General features: G+C 40.5%; 2 protein-coding genes and 1 non-coding gene across 3 annotated transcripts in view; all 3 read right to left on the bottom strand.

Annotated features, from left to right (window-relative positions):
• LOC119737995 (meckelin-like) overlaps positions 1-18,058 on the bottom strand; it is a 31,891-nt gene extending 13,833 nt beyond the window's left edge. The window contains exons 1-15 of the mRNA XM_038212694.1: positions 17,842-18,058; positions 12,728-12,822; positions 12,050-12,128; positions 11,176-11,263; positions 9,998-10,061; positions 8,909-8,980; positions 7,924-7,992; positions 6,862-7,010; positions 5,315-5,417; positions 4,463-4,549; positions 3,276-3,341; positions 2,698-2,755; positions 1,975-2,067; positions 868-988; positions 178-298 (exon numbers count right to left, since the gene is read on the bottom strand). Coding sequence (XP_038068622.1) covers positions 178-298; positions 868-988; positions 1,975-2,067; positions 2,698-2,755; positions 3,276-3,341; positions 4,463-4,549; positions 5,315-5,417; positions 6,862-7,010; positions 7,924-7,992; positions 8,909-8,980; positions 9,998-10,061; positions 11,176-11,263; positions 12,050-12,128; positions 12,728-12,822; positions 17,842-18,040 — 1,464 coding nt within the window. The 5' untranslated portion in view covers positions 18,041-18,058. The remainder of the gene's footprint in view (positions 1-177; positions 299-867; positions 989-1,974; positions 2,068-2,697; positions 2,756-3,275; positions 3,342-4,462; positions 4,550-5,314; positions 5,418-6,861; positions 7,011-7,923; positions 7,993-8,908; positions 8,981-9,997; positions 10,062-11,175; positions 11,264-12,049; positions 12,129-12,727; positions 12,823-17,841) is intronic.
• A 1,952-nt stretch (positions 18,059-20,010) lies between these two features.
• LOC119736510 lies at positions 20,011-22,851 on the bottom strand. Its single transcript, XM_038210525.1, has 2 exons — positions 21,800-22,851; positions 20,011-21,485 (listed from the first exon to the last, which is right to left on the bottom strand). Exons 1-2 carry the CDS (start codon positions 22,224-22,226, stop codon positions 20,011-20,013), a joined length of 1,902 nt encoding a protein of 633 aa, XP_038066453.1. The 5' UTR covers positions 22,227-22,851.
• Positions 22,852-23,512: 661 nt separating this feature from the next.
• On the bottom strand, positions 23,513-23,585 carry Trnaf-gaa. The gene has a single exon. It is a non-coding gene; the product is annotated as a tRNA-Phe (tRNA).
• Between the last annotated feature and the right edge of the window lie 825 nt (positions 23,586-24,410).

Raw genomic sequence — 24,410 nt, 5'->3', positions numbered from 1 at the left:
ATATTGGTTGGTCGTGACAGCCCTCTCTCGTGGCGTCAGGTTATCATGGTGACGGGTGATCGTGGTTATTGGATATCAATGTATGCAAAGTCTAGCCCGTAGACTAGTGGGACACAGAGGCACTGCATTATTTCCGTGTTCCACTCGCACTCATGGGATAACAAACAGTGTACTTACCGTTACTTCAGTGTTGCTGTCATAATCATTCTCATATACCAGCTCGCTGTACTGAATCTTGAGGAGTGGTGGATAGATTTTACCTTCTCTCGTTTGTCCCGCCTCGTCCTGTAACGTCACCCTACAGAGAGAAAAGAGCTTGTGAATCAAGTATAATGCAAGAACCCTCAAGTGGCTTCTAAGAGTAGGTTAGATAGAAGGCTCACGATTTGCTACATAAAAAACTATAATGTTCTACTGTTTTCTCCTTCCTCATCAAGTGAGTAAGGCCAAAAAAAAAGAAGTCAGTTCTGCTTTCGGTGACCCTACCAACCCTATTTTGACATCCCTCACCCTAATTTTTTTTTGGGGGGGGGGAGGAAATGAGGGGAAAAAATCCCAAAAAACCATCAATTAGTATCTTTTTCAAGTTGTCATATAAAGATAGCATCAGACTCAAAACTCAATTTAAACTTAACACAAAATTCAGATTCAAATGTCCAAATTTTGCCCAGATTTAATCCACTAATAAAGTCAGACCAGTGTTATGTAATAATTTGTACAATAAAAAAACCCCTTTTTTATACCATTCCTATCTTTACGAATACCAATTTCTCTTTCTTTTCAATTTTTTTTACAGGTCTGCTTAGGGGTTATGAATGAGATCACAAAAATTCTATCAACTTCACCAAGATTTTGTCCAGAACTTACAAGAGCTCTATGCTGCTGGCATAGCGGATGACTGTGGCCGGTGTGTTGGATGCCGTCTTGCCGCTTACGTTGTCAACGAGAAAGAAACGCCGTGTTAACTGCCAGTTAGTGTTTGTCTCTTCTGCGATAAAATACAAAAAAAACCAAACACTCATTATTTGCTGTCAATTTCTGCACATGGAACCAGCAATTCTGAAAGGTAGTACACATTGTTTGCAAACACCATCAAATAAAACTAAAGATTTCAGCCCACTATGGTCAGTAGTGACTCACTGGTAGTATTGCACATGTTCATCTCAGGATTGGGAATATTCAACCAATAAAACGGCAAAAGGCACTGGATTCCATGGAAGTCCAAATTTCATGTGAGACTGGAAAAGGGTTGAGGACCAGCCAGCCATGTCTTTATCAACCATTTAAGACCGGCCATGAGGCATTTATGAATGATCATTCATAAATACAAAAGACAGTTTACCCATTCCCATTGGTCGAGAGCCTGTCACGTGTCCGGTCTTAAATGGTTGATAAAGACATGGCTGGCTGGTCCTCAACCCTTTTCCAGTCTCACATGAAATTTGGACTCCCATGAAATCTGGTGCCTTTTACCGTTTAATTGGTTGAACGTTCACATTCCTCATGTAGGCATGTTTAATACTACCAGTATATAAGTATTTCATAGTCCGAAATTCACACACCAGCCCCGCTGCACTTTGCGCGATATCGCGCAGTATGCATGACACGCACGTCAATCTCCTTTCAAGGTTAGAAATAAGAGGGACACTCCATATTATAGTCAGAGTGGTGTTTCATAAAACATGAAGTAAAATTGTTGAATAAAATGGTTGGCAACATCTAGTTTTTGACTGGTTTTGATTTTTGGACTGAAAGTGTTTTTTTTTCCTGACTTAAAAGGTATTTATCAATGGAAATAAATATGTGTTTGGTCGCTATTAAACACTCTGTTTAAGACCGGTTGGAGTCTGGAGTGCTGATAATTATCCTCGGCTTCGCCTCAGGTAATTATCACCCAACCAGACTCCAACCAGTCTTAAACAGAGTTGTAATACCTCCGGAACACACAGCAATAAGTGCAAGCAACATACTTACGTCGGTTTTCAAATGTTCCATCGTCCTGGTAATTATCCAGCAAGACAGGGACGGCATACAATACAGTGCTGCTTCCCTCTGTGTACTGGAGATCTGTGTCCGCTCAGGAAAACTTTCTATTTTGAAGATCGAAATTATCCTCAAAAGGATACAGTTCAAGCCTTCATAGGACCTCAACTCTAAGACAGCATTGCCTATTGGTAAAGGTTCTTGACTCATGATCAGAGGGTCAGGGGTTCGAATCCAGCTGCGGGTCATATGTTGTGTCCTTGGGCAAGCCACTTCACCTCCACTTGCCTCTCTCCACCCAGGAGTATAAATAGGGAATAAACCTGTGATGGACTGGCATCCCATCTAGGGGGGAATAAATATATTCTCAGTCATTTCATGCCAAGGAAACCGGAGATAAACGCCAGCCCGATGGGCCATATTGGATTGTGACAGACTTTGTTTGGAAAAAATGTTGCAACCTGACGCCACTTTTTTCTTCATATATCATCTCAATGAAGGTCAGTCATTGCAAAAATGATGATAAGACATGAATCTGGGACTGAGAAAAATTTTCAATTTTGTTAGGAAATACTTTAAATTTTCTTGACTCTCCATAGACTTTGTACACAACTGCGGAAGTGGCGTCAGGTTGAAACATTTTTTCCCTTTGTTTCCATGCATGTCACAGAAATCATCGGTCTTATTCAGAAATTGTTGGACTAAAAAGGATACACATATCAAAGAAGGTGGTTTCATAGTTGTTCCACAGATCCTGGGCTTTGAGCTGACACTGTAAATGAAGGGGGAGAGATTTCTGGTCTTAAATCAAGAGAAATAATAAAATGCTGAAACTTATTTAAATATTTTACATCAATATTCACAATTTTATACAAAAAAAGAAAATACAATAATTTCAATTTAATCCAGTTTCTTTTTTAGACCTGTGCTTCCCCAGATGATTGCGTTTTTAAAAAAATGCACTCAATTTGACGTCAGGTGATGCTTGATGGCATCATTACAATACCAGCATTCGAAACATACCTACATTTGATGGTGTATGTATGTGCTAAGTTTGAAGTCGATTAGATATGTCTAAGTGCTCAAAGTCATGAAAGTGGGGTGAAGAGCAAAGTTAAGTACAAATCCTATGGAGCAAACAAAAAAAGAAATGGGGGAAAAAAAGGGGGGGGGGCCCTAAAACGCGAGGAAAAAAAGATGAATGAGAATCATATACATATACACGAATACATGTATCTCACAGTAGCATAAAACTCAGCAGCAATCTGTAAATATTGGAGTTTTGTACTTACACTGCTGGAGTACGAAGTGGCAAAGGTGTAAGCCGCATTCATTTTCTTTTCAGTGTCATTACACAACTAAAAAACAAATTGAAAGACATACGTCAGAAGCAAATGTTTACTTCAAGATTGCCAACATTGAGTGACATTTCCAAACTCAGTTAAAAACTTGCGAGTGGCAGTTGAATGGTTGGGCTGTCAAGCATGAAGTCATGGGTTCGAATCCTAACAAAACCTTTCTGTACACTTTCTCACCATAAACAACAAATAGAATGGTAAACCTATTCTTCAGTGTGATACAAAGCCCTATGAATGAACAAGACGATACAACATTATTGTTAAACTATAGCGCAAAAAAAAAATTGTGAAAAAAAATCATTGGAAACAGGACAATTAGGGCGTTTCACAATGCAGTGCGCCATCAAGAGTTTGTCACAGACAGACCATTTTTTAAGTTTACTCTCGACAAAACACGGCCCATTTGAACAAGTATCGGTAGACAACTTGAGCTAAGTTGTTAAGGATTAGGGGCATAGTGTTCTGCTGCCTTACAAAAACATCATATTGACAAAAAGAAAAGAAAAGCGCGAACAGGTACTCGAACCATACGCTTTTAATACGAAACTACTGACCGGACAAACTAACAATTTCAAATAGCCCGCGCTGGGAATTTGACAACTATCTCCAACAACGCACTGGTAAAATGAAATCTCGTGGCAAACTCTTGGTAGTGCACTGCACTGTGAAATGCCCGAATTGATAAGAGAAAGTCTGAGGTTGCACAACATGAAACCAGAAATCTCATGTCAAGAAATCACAAACTTACAAAACATATTTTGCTTATTGCTTATTTCACCATTCAAACCATCGAATCTTATTAGGACAATGGGGTATACATCACGCGCACAAAATGTGTGTAAAAGAAATTAGCGTGTGATTCAGCCCGAGAACCAACACGCGCGCGCACTCCATTCGTTCGCACTACACTTTCCGGTACTCCACACTTCGGTACTCCATTGAGGGGTGTTGTTTTTTAGTTTTTATTTGTAATTTAAACCTTTCTCAGCAGTTTGTGATAAAAATAAAAAAGACATGCAACCATTTCTTCATGCTAACAAATAGTTTGAAATCCCTTACATTTTTGTAAACATTTACTCTTTCCTATTTGAGCAGCTATTTTAATGTACAAAACCCCTTACCTGTATCACCCCACCACGGACAGATCCTAGGCCCCGGTACTGGCCCGTCGCACTATACTGAGCCACAAACAACTTCAAAGTGCTGTCCTACGACCAACAAGAAAGGCCGAAAAATATCATTAATGTGTCAGTTGCTACTTTTATCCATGAGCCAATTTCATAGGGCTGCTTAAGCTCAACATTTGCTTAAGCACAAAAAACCTTGCTCAATATAATCAGGTTATCGGCGAAAACTCCATGCGATGTACATTGCTTGTGACTGGTATTTAGCTGCTGTTTACTTGGCATAACAATTGCATGGAGATTGGCCGGTTTCCTTATTTTACTAAGCAAGGTTTTTTTTGTGCTGAAGCAAATTTTGTGCTTAAGCAGCTGTATGAAATTGGCCCCTGATCTATATATATTTTCGCAGTAGATATTGGTCTTTTCTAAATGATCATTGCTGTCATTTGCAGAAAAGAAAAGAAAAGATACAAATTGTGAAGCTGGACTTGGAATCGATACCTTTGCAACTTACTAGCTATCCAAAAGGGCAGCTGAAGTTTTGCCGCAGCCCCCTGTCTGCAGTTTTACTTTCTTAGTTGTCATTTGGGAGGTTGTTTGATCATCTAATGATTAACCTAAAAAAGTACATTTTAAAAATAAAAAACTATGACATTTTTGTTACAGTATACCGTTGAATTGTATAATCCAATTTCACACAGTCCTATTGTTACAGATATTTTTTAACGTCTATGCTTATATTTTTCCCAACTAAGATTGTTCTAGGCGACACTTTGCCTTCAAGGTTTTAATGCTTATTACGAAAATAAAACAGGTTTCGAAAATACAACAGGTTTAGTTCCACAATACCTCTGATGTGGGCTCAGCAGAAAATTTGGTAGGAATGTTGATTTCTGTCAGGATTTCGTCGGCCGGGTCGGCGACGTATTTCAGCCATGGCATGTAAACCACCCTAGAATATAAAGAATGTTACAGGTTGGTTTGTGACTATGACATGACAATAAAAACCGAGTGTATAATGATTTCTAACCATGTTGGGATGGGAATTTCAAATAGGTTTTTCTTCACTGGTCCCACGGAATGCAGACCAGTAAACAGACTGCCATAGACCTTAGGCCAAAATAAAAAAGTCTTCGGTTTCTGGTATGGAGCTTGCCCCAAAAGTGGTGCGGCAACGCGTTTTTTTTTTAAAAACTTTTTATTCCTTCAAATGTCGGCTGATGACTGTAAATGGTGCCCGACTAAATTTAGTGCAAACGTATGGGAGCCCAGGGAGGCCACATACAGCTTATAGTCGATCGTAACCCCATTTTAAAACACGTTAAAATTGTGCAGCAGCAGGATTCCAGTCAAACCAGTGAGTTTGGTTGTTTTGAGACATCATCTTACATTGAAAACAAAACGTTTTAATTTTGCCGACGCGCACGGCTACGGCGAGCGCAGACCAGAAACCGGAACCTTTTTTTTGGCCTTCATGGTAATTACGCACACTTCCCCAAAAATTTAAAAATACTCACAACTCTCCAAGGTGTTCAAGACACGCATCAAATTAAAGCTTATTTCATCATCTTCCATTTTCTGTTCAATTTTTGGGGGTAATCTCATGACTATCAGGAGAAATTTCCATCCGAAGATGATCACCCCTAAATACTCCTGAAGCCCATCGTTGTTTTGAAAACCATACCTACACTCCAATGCAAAATAGAGCCCTTTTAGGCCCAAATTTCATCCAAATTTCACAGAAATAAAAGCTTGCAGTCCTGTTTACGGCTTCCACCCTTCTTCTTTACAAACCCTCTAGTTCACGGCCCACGAAAGGCTTTTATACCGAAGAATTTGAGGGCATGCAAATCGTGATTTGGCCGGCGTAGGCAATATTGGGCCTTTTTACTGGTCTGCTCCCCAAAGGGCTAGCCTTGTTTTCTTTTACGCACCTGCTTCACTCACTCACTCACTTGTGAATTACCTATCTCAATGTTAAAAAAAATAATAATAAAAAGGGGAGTCTACTTTTTTGGTAAAATGTATTGACGAAGGAAGCTATATTTCCCTAAAATGATAAATTCTCTCTAACCAACATGTATTTAGAGCAACTCACATGTTGACCCCAAAGAATTTGGCTTCAGAGGGGCCAATTGCATGTTCATGTACCATCTTGCTTTGACTGGACTCTGCAGTCATTTCAACAATTACAGCAGTCAGTCTTTCAGGTGCAGTTGGTCCTCACCGTTTTAAACACCGAACTTCAGTCTAATCTTTGGATTAATTTACATCAGCCAAACTCTGAAATATCCATCTGAAATGGGTCTCACTCTCAATGGATGTATAAAACACAAAAATTCACCACGGTAATTTTTGTTTTTTAACTCTGTAGGTCATATTGACATATATCTTACCAGTCGGGGTTATCTCCAATCAAAGGTGTGGCGGAGGCTCCCCTGATTGCTTCAAAATAGCCGCAGGCATCATTCAGGCTGTTGGGATTGTAATGCAGCAGGACGCACAAGTTGCCCAGCATCTGACAGGCCGTGAGATTCTGGTACAGCTGGGGAACAGTATGATTGGTCAAGAACTATTATGAAGTGATCATTCTAAATAGAACTGGTTTTTTTTTTTAAACTCTGTGCACAAGTACCCCCTCAATGGTCCAATATGAAGGGAGAATAAGGGAGACCATTGGGAGGGACATACAAAAACGCACTGCTTGCCAATTGACCTATCGCCGTTTGCGAGTTAGCCACGCCCCTTAGACAACCCTATGGAGTTTTTGTACACTCAGTTTTGTTTGTCTCAGATTTTGTGCGTTCCACGTCCATTGTATATCATGTAATTGGACACTTTCACAAACTGCGTTGAAGCGATTGTAACGTGATTCTACCCCGATAGGTCAATTGCGCCTGATGCTAACCTGAAGATGCTCTGGGTTGGTACTCTTTCAGAATAATATAAGTACGCGCTAACCAGTACGTGCTGACAAGTACGCGCTAACCAGTACTCGCTAACCAGTAAATGTTAACCAGTAAGCGCTAACCAGTAAGTGCTAACCAGTACGCGCCAACAACTACATGCTAACCAGTATTGCAATAAGCACTAAAACAAGTAGGTGTTAAGCAAGAAGTGCTAAACAGTAATGCGCATACTAGTAAGCGCTAACCAGTAAGCTCAACATATTGACCATGATCGCCAGAGGATTTTGCAGGATTGGGGCAGTGGTCACCCCTCCAAGGACCACATTCAAGAAATAACAGGCGATTTAGCAAGATTGAGGCGGTGTGCTACTTTTACATGGAGGCAGCTGGAGGATTTTGCAGGATTGAGGTTTTAAATCCTAGCAAAAAAGCCTACGGAGGTTAATGCATGAATATTTTACCCTGTCAGGCCTGTATTTCAGGTCTTAGCCCCCCCCCCTCCCTTCCCCCCCTCCCCTTTCCTGATAGGGTTAAGAAGAATAGACTCACCCTGCACATAGCTTCAGCAGCTTGGAGATACTCCATATAGTACCATGAGGAAAGTGGAGCATCTAAAGCCTGTAGAACAAACCACACCAAGATAACTCACAAAATCAAGACAATTTAATAACAGCTTCTAGGTAATGAGATTTTAATTGAAACTAATTAATTCTGAACGGCATGTAATAAATGCTGAAGAAGCATACAGCGTGTCTTTAAAAAAAAAATGTAGCAGTCAAACTACATTGTTTTACTGTAATTGTTGACACTTAGATTGTAACTAAATAGTGGTGTTTTTTTTGGGGGGGGGGAGGTAAACAATGAACCACGAGATGAGCAATTGATTTTTTTTTACCCACGACAGGAGTTTTGTTCCGTGTGATTTGGACCTTTTGTTTAAAAGTTACGGCCAAGATTGTAAAGACTCTCAAAATCTGTTTGGGCCACTTTTCTGATGATCTGGTATCTAATGAAAGGCATTCACACACCTTCTTGGTATGTGAATGCCTTTCATTAGATACCCAGTGGCTCAACTTGGAATTCAAGTCCTTTCATTTAATTAGCTGTATCTCTGGACTGGAGTGTCCAAATGAGATGGGATAAAGACCATTGGGCACAGTGCTTACGACAACTTCAGACTCTAAAGATAGGTTTTGCAAAAAGAGAGTGCGAGTCTTTCTTTTAAAAAAAATATTTTTGGATTGACTGCTACATTTTCATTGACACACGCCGTATTATGTGCATATGCAATGTTGTTTCAGCAATAATAGTGTATTTAATACTAAAGAGAGATGTTGCATCAAACAATTTGCTTTCATTTTAAGGCCAAGTATTAAAAAAAATAAAAAGGTTTTTTTCGTCCCTGCCCGCTTCCTTTTTCCTGTCCGCCTCTTTTTTTAAAATACAATTTCAAAATATTTTGCAAATATATTATCAATATATTGTCTGAGCGTTTTTTTTTTGCGTATTATTTCACCCTGCCTCAATTACGTACTTCATAGGAGACTTGGAAGGTGTCTTGGGCTGGGGCCTGGATCTCATTTACCCCGAAGCACAGCCCACCGACCTAAAACAATAAAAAGAAACCAAAAAGCACATAAACAATGTGAATTATTCAACTAAGCCAGTGATTGGGTTGGCAGTTCCCCAGTTTGTCAATGGCGTTGTTCAAGGGCACTAGTCAGAAACCATAAACAAGTATTCATGGTATATGCTACACGCCGTAAAGTCTTAATGCTAGCAACTTTAGCAATACTGCAAACCTGGGAAATAGCAAAAAGGGATCACTCAGGGCGGATTTGGAAAAAAAAATCAGTCCAAGTGACTGAAAAATAATAATACCGAAGTCTTATATAGCGCACGTATCTACCAACAATTAGGTACTCAAGGTGCTGGAAATTATGTCTATTATTAGAGACAGGTAAATGAAGAGAAATATGAGAACCATTATGTAGCACCTTTATTATGGTTTACAAGGTGCTGCGGCGCATTAAGCAACCACTGCCAGAAACACCGGGGCAAACCCCTTCTCTTAGCGATAAGTGTTACTGGGTTCTTTAACGTGCATTACACAACCACAGGACCTACGTCTTCACGTCCCATCCAAAAGACGAAGCAATAATGGTAAAGCGCCTTGCTCAGGAGCGCAAGCACCATGTTCCCACAGTCAGGATTCGAACCCATGTACCACGGCACACGAGTCGAACACCGTAACCACTGGACCACAGCACCCCACAAAAAAATTAACTTACTGGTACGTATGAAACAGTATCATTATTATTCATAAGATGGAAATTTGCGTCGGGGTGATGTAAATCAAATTAGATGTTTGCCCTTCACCGACAAATAAACACTGTATATTCAGTGTGTTACCTTCCGATTGGAAATTGGAAAAAAAAATCACTCGGGCGGGACTCGAACCCACGACCTCCTGCTTTCTAGTGCAGACGTCTTACCACTCGACCACCGAGCTTACGGGATTGGTTGGCTGGTTCATATCTGATGTACATAGCAGCGGGTGCCGCATTTAACTATTCATAAGATGGAATTAGGCGTCGGGGTGATGTGATTATTATGTACATACCAAGGGAGTGTTGCATGTACAGTCATTGTTCACTGCAAGAAAGCTCTCGTGACATCTCTCACACCTGTTGAAAAAGAACAAAAATTCTAGAAGAGCTGCCCAACAGTCTGGATATACGTCAGACACATGTATTTGAACTTATGAGTTATAGCAATCGGATTTATGTGAAGAAAATGTTCTGGTTTTGCTTGGAAAAAGTAGTTTGGTTTTTTTTACCTAACAGTTTAAGAAATTCTCTTCCTTTTAGGACTTGAAAAATGTTACGAAGCTCATAATTATTTGCCACACTATTTACACAATTTTTTTTTAAAATTTACAATGACTAGCAAATCAACTCAACACTCTTTTAAAAACAAATCCAGAAATTGTGTAGAGAAAAAAATACTGGAAAAAAAAAGTAAACTTTATTTTCTTTAAACTCACCTGAAGGTTCAGAAATTTAGAAAAAGTAGGTGAGTAAAGGCAAAATCAGCTTTTGAACCAATATGATGGTAAAAATACACAATTAAACACAAAAATCAATTATTCTTTTTTATTTCAAACCTGTTTGAATGTTTACGAAATCAAAATGTCAAAAGCTAACTATTGATTGATTGGGGACTTGAAATACGCAAGGCGTAATAGTGACAATTTGATGTCCTAGATGTATCTTTGAAATATCAGAATCATTATTTAGGCTGTCAAGACAGCAAATTGAATTGGAATCATTGCAACAAACGGATAATGGGCTTTCAGTCAGGTAGGAAAAAAGGAATATTCGGGGTAAGGCCAAAAAAAAAAAATATTCGGTCTCTGGTCAGACCAAAGTTCCGGAATTGACGTGGCGACCCGGCTTTTTTTTTTTCTTCAAGCTTGGATTGTACAGACAAGGTGGGGTACTATTTTGCTTTTTTGGTGTCCTCATGTACATTGGTGTCCGCCATAATTTTCCTTGGTGCTCTTGATTATTTGCCTTGGTGCAATTTCCCATTCCTTGGTGCTCTTTGGTAAAAAAAATTGAGGAGGTGCGGCAATAGAGGGCGCTGTTGGAGCTACCACGGAACATTTTGGAAAAAAACACGATTGACGCGCATGATTAAAATCGACGCGCGCGCTGACTAGAGACCGACTTATTTTTTTTTTTGGCCTAAGGGGGGGGGGGGGTAGCATTGTAGGTGATGGTTTCAGATTATACATACTGAATTCCAGCAGAGTCAGGCAAGGTGGCTGCATCACACGTTGTGCAAGTTTTGGTTCCTTGTAGAACACCTGCAATTGAGTATTCCTCTACGACAGCAAATGCGCCAAAAAGAAAAAAAAAACACATTTTAATTGGAAATAATATGATTTACAAAATAATAGTATCACCATCTTACTTGTTCATATCCATGGAACAACCAACAACTTCATGTATTGAATATTGTGTCAAAATTAAACAATTTATGGCTCGTTCATACATAATTTATGGCTGGTTCACGCGATCGAAATTGTTCACTGCAAAATTTGCGAGTGAATTTTGAAAATATACTCTAAATGCAACGCGGAAACGCAAACAACTTAAGCCCTTCATGACGGCTACAAAACGTCACACCAAAATCATATGAAGTTGATCCGCGCACGCGTTTGCGTTGTTTGCGCAGAGCAAAATGAAACGCTCATTTACTAATTGCGCGTTTCGGTTTTGGGTGCATCGGCTTTGATAACGCAGCTGTATAAAACAGAAATGCAGATATGCAAATGGAAAGAATGCCGCAACCTGACAGTGTTTTGTTCTTCATATAATCACCTCAATGGAGGTCAGTCATTGCAACAATGATGATAAGACACGAAACTGGGACTGAGAAACATTTCCAATTTTGCAAATTTTCTTGACTCTCCATAGACTTTGTACACAACCGCTGAAGTGGCGTCTGGTTGCAACATTCTTTCCATGTAAATAGCCGTACAAAAGCTGTACAAAATTTTGAGCTTTCAATACGTTTGTGCACAAACATGGATGCGCCCAGCAGGCATCACTTTGTACGTCGAGTCAGCGCTCTGGTCATTTAATATACCTCAACGTGTGCATCCTACCTCCAATGTCACCAGCGTTGCAGTTTAAGCAATCAGCAGTCTCGCAGTCAATGCAGTTCCATCCGTCCACAGTGCCCACCTACATGTAAAACAAGACAAGCCAAACCTTGCACAAGATTCTATGTAACTGATTCATAATGGCTATTCACTGGAAGTCTTTTCATGCATAAAGTCAACATAAGGCAAAAAAAAAGGCTCCGGTTTCTGATCTGCACGCGTGTCGCCATAGCCATGCGCGTCCGCAAAATTAAACAGGTTTTTTTTCAATGTGAGATGATGTCTCAAAACCGCCAAACTCACTATTTTAACTGGAATCCTGCTGCTGCAAAATTTTAATGTGTTTTTAGATGGGGTTATGCTCGAGTATAAGTTTTATTTGGCCTCTCTGAATTCCCATACATTTTGCACTAAATTTAGTCGGGCACCATTTGCAGTCATCAGCCGACATTTGAAGAAAAAAACAAGTAAAAAACAAAAAAAGCTGAGTCGCCGCACCACTTTTGGGGCAAGCTCCATACCAGAAACCGAATACTTGTTTTTAGCCCAATGGGTGGGATTTAGCCCAGTCATTGGTTTACAGGGACAGGGTAATCCTATATGACAGCACTGCCCGGCTCTTTACCATTCCACAATAATTCATTTATTCCCTTATTCATATTTCCGTTTTAACGAACGTACTTGTCCTGCTGCACACGCCTCACACTCAACTGTGGTTGAGGGACCTCCAAAATTCCTGGTTGTCTTGTAGGAAGGTCTACACTGGCAGGATAAACCTGTGTGATTCAGAGCAAAAGGTTATTTACAACATTATTAAAGTACAAGGAGACTCCAAATTGTCAAAATATACTCTGGAAATTAAATGATGACTAGACATGTTCAATTGCCTCACATAATTTTCCTGTGCATGTTACGGTAATAAGTGACCATGTCACACGTACGTGTAATTGTGCTCCAAAAAAAAAGTGAACTTGTGTTAAAAAGTCTATTTTTCAAAGCAAATTAGTAAATCGTGGTACAGCATATACATAGGCACTGACCACAAGTAATCAACTTTTTTTAAAAGGGCATAAAAATGTCCCATCATACATGCATGTGCTCTATTGTGAAATAGCATGTCATCAGAGGTAGACCAACTTTAGTTCTTGGCCAGTGGTCGCGTATTGCATCCGGGCACTTTACAGAGCGCCAAAGATTTTGGAATGACAGGTAACAGCCGGCCGCGGTGCGCTTTGCCAAAATTGACGCACGCTCAGTAGATGATTAAAGCTTTCTTCTGGTTCCTTGACCCCTTTAGCCTCTTGACTATTATTAGGGTGGCCGGGAAACAGTCTGGAGACTCCATGCTTGTCAAAAACCGTCTGCATTCTTTGACAAATTTCCTTGATTTTTGGATAACTAGACCTCTGTAGGTACCAAATTTAACGATTTTGTTCTATTTAGCAGTCATTCTATAGCTGGTTGATTTTCTGCTCACAAAATAATTTCGATCTTTAATTAATTTTCGGGCACCCCTACTGGCCCTAGCAACGGGACGCTCCGTGCACAGGCAGACGTGGCTTTGTACCTCTTAATACGGAGGTAGTCCAGTATTTCAGTCACATTTATGGGCCTAGGACCCCACTATCGCCAGACCATATCCGAATGTTAAAAAGGCGATATTAAAGTTGGGTCCAAGTTACTCGGACTACATGCTAGTACTAGTAGTAGAAGGCTGACGGAGAGAAGCCTTTAATTCTAGAAAGTAAACTTATCAACGCAGTGGCTATCGTTACGGCAGCCGTAACGCATTTCCCATTTTCTATCGTTACGGTAGTACTGCAACTCATAAACATGAGAAGAAAATATAAAATTAGAAGGAAAAAAAGTGAATTTGAACGTTATGAAATTCGGACATTATTTCCCGTTTAAGTACTGCAACTCATAAACATGAGAAGAAAATATAAAATTAGAAGGAAAAAAAGTGAATTTGAACGTTATGAAATTCGGACATTATTTCCCGTTTAAAAAAAATGGTGGATATATTGCCGGAGGTAACGCCGGCAAACTAACGTTTACTAAAGGTTTGCCGGCAGTAATCCATATCAACAGAGGGCGCTGTACTCTTTAAGATAGGGCTGAATTTAGCTGGAGTTACCCAGCCCTGAGTTTTATCATTGGGTTGTCTATTAGGGCTGGAGCGCATTTTTCTCAAAACTTGTAGTATTTGCAAAAAAAAATTGGAAAATGTTCAATTTTGTCCCCGTTACACACTAATTGCAACTGCAACTCACCCCAAACTTGCCTGGAATAACCATTACACAGGTCCTTGAAGTAAAAAACGATCCACGATGAAGATTCAGCCTACAATTGCAGTGAAAACAGGAGGAATAACCGCTAACTTGACAACCTTGCTGGATTGGCCAGGACCGCTATTGGTTTGTGCACAAAAAAAATTGTGTACAATGAATGGCGGTCGATTAACAGGCACAGAGAGCGATCGCTGTCAACTACTCGTTTTTGCCGGCTGCGCTGGCTGTTGGCGCATGACGTCACGCGGAAGCGTAACACCCGATGACTGTTTCATGCACTATTGGTTGCGGTTCCAGTACCAAAGCTGTGATGCGAGTGGTAAACCTTATACTAGTGCATGAAACAGTCATCGGGTGTTACGCTTCCGCGTGACGTCATGCGCCAACAGCCAGCGCAGCCGGCAAAACCCAGTAGTTGACAGCGATCGCTCTCTGTGCCTGTTAATCGACCGCCATTCATTGTACACAATTTTTTTGTGCACAAACCAATAGCGGTCCTGGCCAATCCAGCAAGGTTGTCAAGTTAGCGGTTATTCCTCCTGTTTTCACTGCAATTGTAGACTGAATCTTCATCGTGGATCGTGTTTTACTTCAAGGACCTGTGTAATGGTTATTCCAGGCAAGTTTGGGGTGAGTTGCAGTTGCAATTAGTGTGTAACGGGGACAAAATTGAACATTTTCCAAATTTTTTTTGCAAATACTACAAGTTTTGAGAAAAATGCGCTCCAGCCCTAATAGACAACCCAATGATAAAACTCAGGGCTGGGTAACTCCAGCTAGGCTGAATTATTAGATGTATTAAATTCTCATCAATGTTGTGTAGCTCAAACGGTGCAGTGGTTAAGCAGTGACTCTGGCGAGTGGGATGTCCTGAGTTCGAATCCTGATCCCCGCCACAATTTTAAGGTTTTTTTTTCCCATCCCCAAATAAATAAGAATATTCTTCTTTTATTATTTTAATATGTCTCAAACATTTTATTGCAGAGTATTACTTTTTCTTTTTCAGATTTGTGGCTCTGGAGGATTTTTTTTTAAAGGGAAATAAAGTCCGAAATTATAAAATGGTCTGATTCCCATCTTGTACATACAGAAATACAACGATAATATTGGCATGGAGCCAGACTAAAATTTGTCACCGGAAAATGTTTGTTAAGTACAAAAAAACAGTAACTGCGCATGTTCAGTGCATATCCGGCAAACTAACGTTTACTGAAGGTTTGCCGTCTCCGGCAAAATATCCACTGCCTTAAAAAAAATCTTCCAAAGCCTCAGGTTAGAAAAGGAAAAAAATTTGACATGAGGGCAATTCCACACCAAAGTGGACATGACACCAACAAATTCAAATACATGTGACTTAAACAAATTTGGCATCAAATGAAAGCTAAAAGTCTATATTTTCAAGGTTTGAAGTCGGAATTTTATTTTTTATACATTTCGGTACCAAAAAATAGGATTATGTAATAATCCTGTTTTAATCCTAAAAATGTGATTAATAGTGATATGAAAGTATTCTACCAAAACACACACAAAAATATGTACTAATGCCATCAGTTTCTGTCATGAGAAAGTATTGGTCTTGAAAAACTGACTAAAACTTGTTTTTAACAGTTAGCGTAATTTGCTTCGCTTCAGTGACTTCTAATATTTTAGCCTTTGAAAATGTCCTTCCGTTACCGAAAAAATTAAAATTTTTAATTCATTTTTAAAACTTGCAGTATGAATGCATTGAAAGTTATTGTGCAAAGCAAGTTTAGGTAGGCCTTCAATATGACATTATAACTGACACTGCTGTACTTCTCGTTTTTTAATTACAGTTAATTAAATCACTTCCTTCCGTTACCAAATTGGTAACGGAAGGACAAATCGTATTTTTATCAAATGTTACGACATTTGCGCTCATGTTTGAAAAATGAAAATCACTGCAAATACATGCATGTATTATGAGCATTGAAAGGACATTCATGTGACCCACCTTCACAGAAGCGGGATAAGCAGGGCAAGGTGTTTATTACAAAAGAAGGCACAGGCATGTACAACATGTACAATGTACATGTACATATATGCCGATGTACCAGTACATGTACATGTATGGAGTTGTTGCAGAAAATCAAATCATAAAGTTGCTGCCATCAGCATTCATGAACAATAGAGAAAGATACAAATTCTGTGAAGCCATTCCAGAAGCAAATTAAGTCAAATATGAGATGGCAGAAAGTACCGGTACTTTGGGGCACTTTTATTCAATTTACATGTGTAAGACATGTGAGGTGCAATCTCTGACAAATTATGCCCAAGTTAACAATTTCAGTTTGGATGTTTATAAATTAATTGTTACTACTCTAAATCATTGTAATTTGATTTCAAACATTGATTTTAGAGTTCAATTAAAAGCAACACCTAACTGAAGCCATCAGTTCTACCGGTAGATGTTTTTACCTTAAATTTACATGTAGGCTGGTCGCCCCCCCCCCCCCCACCCTTTAGGTAAACCACTGAACCTACCGGTATTATTATTAAAAGTTGTTGGTGAACATGTAACCAATATACTCAAGTGCTCAAATACTGTGTATTTAAACTTTTAAGGATTGAGGTGATGGGTTTGAAGTCCATTTCTGTAGTTGTCTTGTGTTCGTGAATGATGTGTTTTGGGTGGTTTTCGTTTTTCTTTTGTTATCATTAATTAGCAGGCTTCTATTTTTATCTCAATGGTTTCTTGGGTATAATTATTTATGCCAGGTCTGCATATTGTTGATTTCACATTCAGTTACACATTTCAGCAATTTGTTTCACTTGTATAATTAGTGTAAATTAACATTTTGTTCATGCTATAATTGAGTAAACCTTTTGTCCTTCCGTTACCGTCCTTCCGTTACCAAATCATAATCTGCTTAAAACGTTGTAATTATATTACCGAAACACTTAAAGTCAAATGAAAGGCGGTATAGTATAGATAAAGCTTCAGGGATTCCATTTCTTACCTTTAAAATATAATTGCCCCATAAAATTCACAGAGTTTACGCAAAATGCGAGTAAGTTGGAAAACCCTTGTCCGTTTTACCGTCCTTCCGTTACCGACCTCATTAATATTCATAATTCATAAAGGGGAGGCATTCATGCCCCCCAAAAGTGTGGAAAATGAAAGTAGCATTATAGCAATACAATTGTGACATTTGTTTGCTATAACTATGAACATTGTCTGTGATACACACATTTGAAATTTTGTTTAATGAGTGAAAATGTCCTTCCGTTACCGTGGAATTGCCCAGGTTCGAGTGCAAAACTGACATGACTGAGATGCGAACCCAAGTCGCGGTGCAAAATCCTACCCTCTATCGACTGAGCTGTCGCACTGCTCGCTAAAACGTAGGGAAACAACAATTATATACATGTACCTGCGTGCGTATCAAAAAAGTATCGTAGAGGGCGCTAAACAACGGCTGCCGTAACGATAGCCACTTCGACTTATCATGGAGAAATGGACTTTCAACATGACAAACGACTCACCATCTACACTTTTGACTTGTGATACTGAATCGCAGTCTCTACATAGAAGACCGGCTAAATCAAAATACTGATTTCCAACGCAATCTGCCTGGAATGGGATTGAGTACGTAACTCCCGTAACATGAGCCAAAAATGACATAAACACAAAGCCGAGGAACGAAAAAATCAAACTCCCGCGAGCCGCCATGCTGGAATGCATCACTCGTGTCCAATATCACAACCTGAAAAACTGAAAGTTATGGTAATCTATGTTGCGTCACGGTTCACTGTGCGTACCTACGTGTAGGTTGCAATGTGTCACTGATACATGAATAATGCAACACGTGCCCCGAACCAGTACGTAGGCATAAATTATCATTAATTTTAGTATTTCCAGTTGTGATACGGCTACTACCAAGTGGATGTTTATGTTCGTTTGTTCCACTTCCAAACAGTAAATTGTTTTCCCCAGTAATGGCCGTGTCCGAAATTTTAGCAAGCAAATTGTAACATGTAGCTGCAGCTCTCTGTGCTGATGTACTGTCAATAATTAATTTGCAGTGTTTCTATTTACTTCAACAGCATTTTTCGCTAGAGAAGTTTAGGTGAACCTCAGGCAACGGATGTGTGTACTCGAGTGGTTGCCGAACTGAGTTCACTAAGTACATCAAATATACGCGCTCTTTAATAATAAAAACAACACAAAATCGGACAGAGACAGCGCCACCTGGTGAAGCTCAGGAGCAAGGCCATGGTGACCGTTTTAGCTGATTTTCGGCTAACTTTGACAAATATTTTGCTAGAAAACGAGTTTGACAGAAAATTTGACAGAATGGATTTTTTTGGGCAGATTTCTGACAGAATTCTGCAAAAATGTTAATTTGACAGAAAACATAGCACATTTGAAAAACAAATGGTACATTTCGTAATAAATGCTTGAATTGTTTTCACAGAAACCCTTGCATAATAATGGGACAGGGTTGGCTGGTCTATAGGTGCTGATGTTCACTGCGGACCAAACTTCGTTGTGATGCAATTGCATTTTGGCTGAAATTTACGCACTTTTCATAACAGATTTATGTGACTATAGATTGTTTATAATGAAATTTGAACCTTAATTAAGGCAATACTACAACATCTGCATATGATTTCAAGTGTTTATAGTGTATTTCGAGTAATTTTGGTGAATTTGGCAGATTTTTGATAAATCTGACAGATTTTTGAAGTGCATTTAGCAGAATTTGGTTATGACCTTACGGTCACCCTGAGCAAGGCGGCGATAGGTTTTCTTCGCTGAAATTAAAGATTGCGACCCAAGGGCAAATTTCTTTCAATTTAACTAGTGGGAAACTGTTTCAATCTCAGGCGCAGTTCTAGAGCCAATTTTTTTTTGGGGGGGGGGCCCGGGGGGCCTAGCAGGGTGGCTCCAGAAACAAGTTTTTCAAGATTTTCTGAACAGTCAAGTGCACTTTTTAAAAGAAGTGGTGCCCTTTTTGTGCCATCGGCCATTCCTGGTGCCGATTTTTTAATGTCACGCATGTATCGCCCTGAAAATCACCGTGTATTTTCGGTTAGTGTGCATATCGGTGGTTTTGAACAAAGCCCCCATCGACAGATGGTACCGATAGATGGTCTACATTTCACCTCGACGTGCACGAGCCTGTTTCAAGAATTTGTTACACCAATACCCCCCCCCCCACCCCAATAATAACGACCGTGCTACGCCACTGTATCCCCGCGCCTCTATGCGAAGTAGGACTAGTTATAGCTTTAAAAGTGCCAAGTTGGCAGTTAAAGTCACAAATGCTTGATCTCCAAAAACAAGTCTCCAAAAATGGCCCAAGTATAGGCCGCAAGGACCTCTTATTCAAAAATACCTGTGGGATCAAAATATTAATGGAAAGTAAAGTAGGATGTGCCTCGGGCCTGCGCGCACCACGTACTGGCGGCGGTGTTTTTATTTGCAGCACACATCGTCAACGGATCATGATTATTCAGCTAGTTGGATGTATGTTCATAAGACAATATCAATGACATCACACAATATGAAATTGAGGGCCTTCCATACTTAATGAGGGACAAAGACTCCTGACGTGGCGTTGTGGATGGAATCTCGATTGCGACCGCTAGATGATGATGGGGATGGTGAAGATGATGATGTTTAATTAATGCAAACATTATATATTAGTGTCACAAATCGGCGCGGCCTGAAAATTGTAGAAAAGTCCTTCTTGTCGTTCTTTTCATTCTGTAGCGATTGGTGCATGCAGGTCCGTCACCAGCTTCACCGTGCCGTTGCTTGATAACATCATTATTTACGTCTTGGGCTTGGCTAGAACTGTTTGCGAGATTCATTAGCCCTGAAGACCGATGGAGGCGATCAAGTTTGTCAACCTCTCGTGTTTGCTGCTCCTCTGGAATATTTCCGGCAGATGCAGGTTGGCGACAATTTGATGGCATTGTAAGCCCCCGATTTGGTTTATTTTTCATGCTACATTTTGCTAGTCCTTGTGTCATCTTCGCGTATTTACGGTCCGAAGCTTTATAGGTCAGTTGCGCATCTGAGGAGGACGATATTTTGTACTCTCTTAGTCCGAGTTCTGCTAACGCTCGAATGAGTTTGGTCGTCTCATGATTCTGTCTGACTCGGGGTCTTGCCAATTTGATTCCTTCTGAGACCTTCTCGCCCCGCTTCGCTCGTTCTGCTTCGAGAGTAGCTAGTACACACCGGGAAGCCATGTGTCTCAGTTCCTGCCGTCGTTTATGGCTGCTGTGGCGTCCTTGTATTGCTACTTTACTGACGCTGTGCCGTGATCTCTTCCGCGAGTGAGCTCCCCGATTACAAGGTTCTGTTGGTTTCGTGTTGGTGTGATCTCCAAGAGCACTTGGTCCTCCCAGACCAAGACTCTGTGTTGGATGATTTCGGCGTTCAGATTGTTTGGCATCACCCGCACTTGTAAGATATCTATCTCTGGTGGTTGCAGATAGTGAAGGATTAGGTTCCACTCTATCGTCTACACGAGGTGACAGTGTTGGTGGTGGCGGTGTTGATCCAGGATAAGGCGTCTTGCGAGGTATGTGTGCTGCAGAAGATGCAGCAGGCCTAGGAACCGATTTCTCATTCAAGGTAAAGGAAAAATTGAGCCACTTCCAGCCTGCTTCGGTTATGTTTTCCTCCCAGTCCATGGGCTCAGTCTTCACATCGGCACAGCTCCAGGTTTTGTACAGTGGTTGTCTGATGAAGATATGGTCTGGCTCAATCTCGAATCCCGTGCGGTCCCATCCTCCACGAATCCTCCACGGTTCCTCCCACTCCATGATTTCATCTTCATGCAAATCGACATCCATGTCAGTTTCATCGTCATCGTCAATCCCCATGGCGATTCCAGCATCATCACAATCACTGAAATCAACCTCCATGGAAACCACTTCTGCGTACTCATCTATCTCCATGGAATCCGTGTCATCATAGTCAACATCCGTGACATCTTCTGCACTTGCATCCGTCTCCATGTCTTCTTCCACGTCTACTTCATCTGTTTCCATGTCAACCACCTCGTTATTCTTGCAATGACTCTGCAAGTGTGACTTCTTTCCGCGCACATTGTTGGAGTGGTTGTGGTTGGGAGATGCATATCCCCACAGAAGGTTGAAATCAAGGGTGGCTGGAAATAAATTGATAAACGAACTAAATTTGAGTTGGGGTAACCGTTGCTCATTGAAATGTAATTGATTATCCATTATGACGTACTTAATCGATGCGGATGTTTGCTTATTTTGTTTTCAAAATGTTCAGTCTAGTGATAATTTGGGATCGGAGGGATTGAGACCAATATGTTCTCGTGTTCAGATTCATAATAACTCTTTGCTGGACACGACACTGAAATACTATTATCCAAGACATGGTTATAGTGTTACCTCCTATTAAACTTTTTAGTGGTAGCTTTTGGATTAAACTTGCAAAACAAAATCAACTTACCGACATCTTGCAATGTTCTTTGCGTCGTCACCTTATTCTGAAATAATATCGAGACGTCGAAGTAGTAGGCAACCATGCGAAAACCGCTGGTCGCAGCCATGTTAGCCTTGCTGACAAGATGTGGTTCCATCAGGCGGACCAGCAACCACAACCCCGCTAGTACCTGCAAAGCACCGATGCGATGACTCCACGGTAGCCTTGATCTAAAGCAGCAGGTTCTCAGCGGTGATGGGACGGTAATGACCAGCCAGTATATGCTGGTGATGCCTGACGACTTGATAGTAGGATATCGACGGCCGGTCGCGTCCCAAAGAAACAAGACGATCCAAGCCAGCGCAGAAACTCCAGCACTTTGCACGAAGATGACTGTGTGCAATAGAAGGATGCAGATTGGCAAGATCGTGGACTGCAGCCTACCCCACATCATCAGCTGAACGGGATAGGCAGCAAGGTAGAGTCGCTGACTATTAACGCAGTAATGAGTTCGTGGAATCTTCAAGGGAGTGGAGGCGATGGCTTTTTGGAAGCACGAAGAATCCAAGGAAGCTGGGCAGCATGGACATATATGGCTGCTCAAGATGGTGGAAGCCAACTGGCCTCGCTGGGCGACCAAAGGCGACACGCCGATCGTGGGGCATGGTTTGCTGGCACACGCAAGTTCGACAGGAATCGGTTGTACGTTGGCATAGTTTTCATCTACAACCGTCGCTTTTAATTTCCCTCTGAAACTTGTCTGGGATCAGAAATGACCCATGCGAAAGGACTGACCGAAGTGGCTTTCCCTGATGGTCTGGTCTTTGGGAAGCGTCCCGTTACCACGTCTGCTGGCATACTCGACACAAGATTGGCGGCGGGTGATGATATACCTCGCAGCAAGTGCCATCAGATGACACCTTTCGCCAGGAGGTTTGAGAAAGGTGGTCGTTGGAAGAGATCCAGAGGGATCAGTGGCCTCGAAGAAGGCAGTCTGTAAACCTGGCTCACTGAGATCAAAACGGATTGTTATGTGTTTGTCGACGAAATTCGGTAGGTGTGGATACTGCATAATACAAGTTTCGTCAATTGTGACTTCAACTTGGAACAATGGACAATTCTGCGCGCGTCTGAGTGTGCGGTCGCGTTAACCTGGATGACATTGTGACGTCATGAAGTGGCTTGAACGGGGAAATTGCTGTATACATGTACACACCGGTGGTCAGACATTTTATCCCACGTATCTATGTTAAATTTTCCAATTTTTTTTAGCAGTGTACAACTTTGGTTTTTTGTTTCTAAAATTCTTTTGATTGTTGATTTTCTCGAAAAAATCGGGCTCCTCATGCACTTCTTCATTCAGAGTTTATCGAATTGAAAAGGCAAAGCTCAGTTTTGCATTGTTATTGCTTTGATAACAGACATTCTTTTCTAAAGTTTCCCTAATTCAAATGGTATGCATGGTTATTAATTGTCAAAAAAAAAGAGAAGAGTTTTAATCAATTGTTTTAAATGATATGTTATGTTTAAATCTTCGGCAGGCGTTTACTTGTAAAAAGTTGTACCGGTTATTTACACACAATCTCCATACTAGAAAAAAACAACTCGAAAACGCGGTCGGGGTCGCAAAAAGAGTTTTTCATTTCAACCTACACAAAGGATCCACCAATCAAGACACACAGGAACTCTTCGCTTTGATTTATCATTTAATATGACTCGGTGCAATGAGAAAAATATGATTGCCGGAACCCGGGATTGAACCAGGGACATTCAGATCTTCAGTCTGACGCTCTCCCAACTGAGCTATTCAGGCTGACGTGTTTTAGATTCTGTGGATACAGACTTGGACTATGTGCCCTCCTTAAAGTTGTTCGTCACGTGCTATATTATCGCTGTTTCACCCCTCAAATTAGATTGCTATTTTTCAGAATACAAAAAAAGAATACAAAAATCGAAGCTACTTTTGTCGAGAATGCGCTTACAATAGGCTTATACCAACAAACAAAATTAATCCAGCTCCCCCCCCCAAAAAAGTAATCAAGTCCAGAAATCAACTTTTTTTTCGGGGGGGGGGGGTTCATCATCCCCTTTTGTCGAAACAGTTATCTACCCGAACTTCAATTGTCCGTCGTGTGTGTCATAAAACGAGATAAAACCAGACATTCATGTACTTTGTTCTTCGATGTTTTGAATTGAAGGATATTTCTCATAATATATGAGAAATCCCTATTGAAGTCCCTCATTAGTCTTTTCACACAGAGGAACCATAGTGCAGCAGCTTATCTTCGTTTTCCATTTTACTTTCTGTCTTCAGTTGACGACAACTACATCAGCTTTCAAGGTAGGCCTATAGTTGTGGAAACGTTCATTTCAACTTTTAACCATCTTTACAACTAATTATATTCTGTGCCTGATAAACGCGCTTTAGAGCCGAATGGGCGTGTTCTCTTGAAAGTCGTTTTTATAATGAAGATGCATGGCAACACGAAAAGTACTCTTTCGCCGCCAATGTGTATTGCATGCAGGTGTAATTCTAAAAGACTGGGCCCAAGAAAGCTCAAGGATCGTACGCTACATCATGCCGATATTACCAGACAATCTCATCGATATGCTCATCAAAGTCATAGAGGAAAAGAAC

This window comes from Patiria miniata, unplaced genomic scaffold, assembly GCF_015706575.1.
Source record: "Patiria miniata isolate m_02_andy unplaced genomic scaffold, ASM1570657v1 HiC_scaffold_3, whole genome shotgun sequence".
Lineage (NCBI taxonomy): Eukaryota > Metazoa > Echinodermata > Asteroidea > Valvatida > Asterinidae > Patiria > Patiria miniata.
Note: the sequence above shows the minus strand (reverse complement) of the source record. Positions and strands in the feature narration are given on the sequence as shown.

Bases quoted from the DNA above. Each gene is read 5' to 3' on its own strand.
- LOC119736510 (XM_038210525.1), bottom strand. From the start codon at position 22,226: ATGATGTGGGGTAGGCTGCAGTCCACGATCTTGCCAATCTGCATCCTT. The intron at 21,486-21,799 runs GTAAGTTGATTT...ATTTATTTCCAG, and splicing joins AAGAACATTGCAAGATGTCG to CCACCCTTGATTTCAACCTT.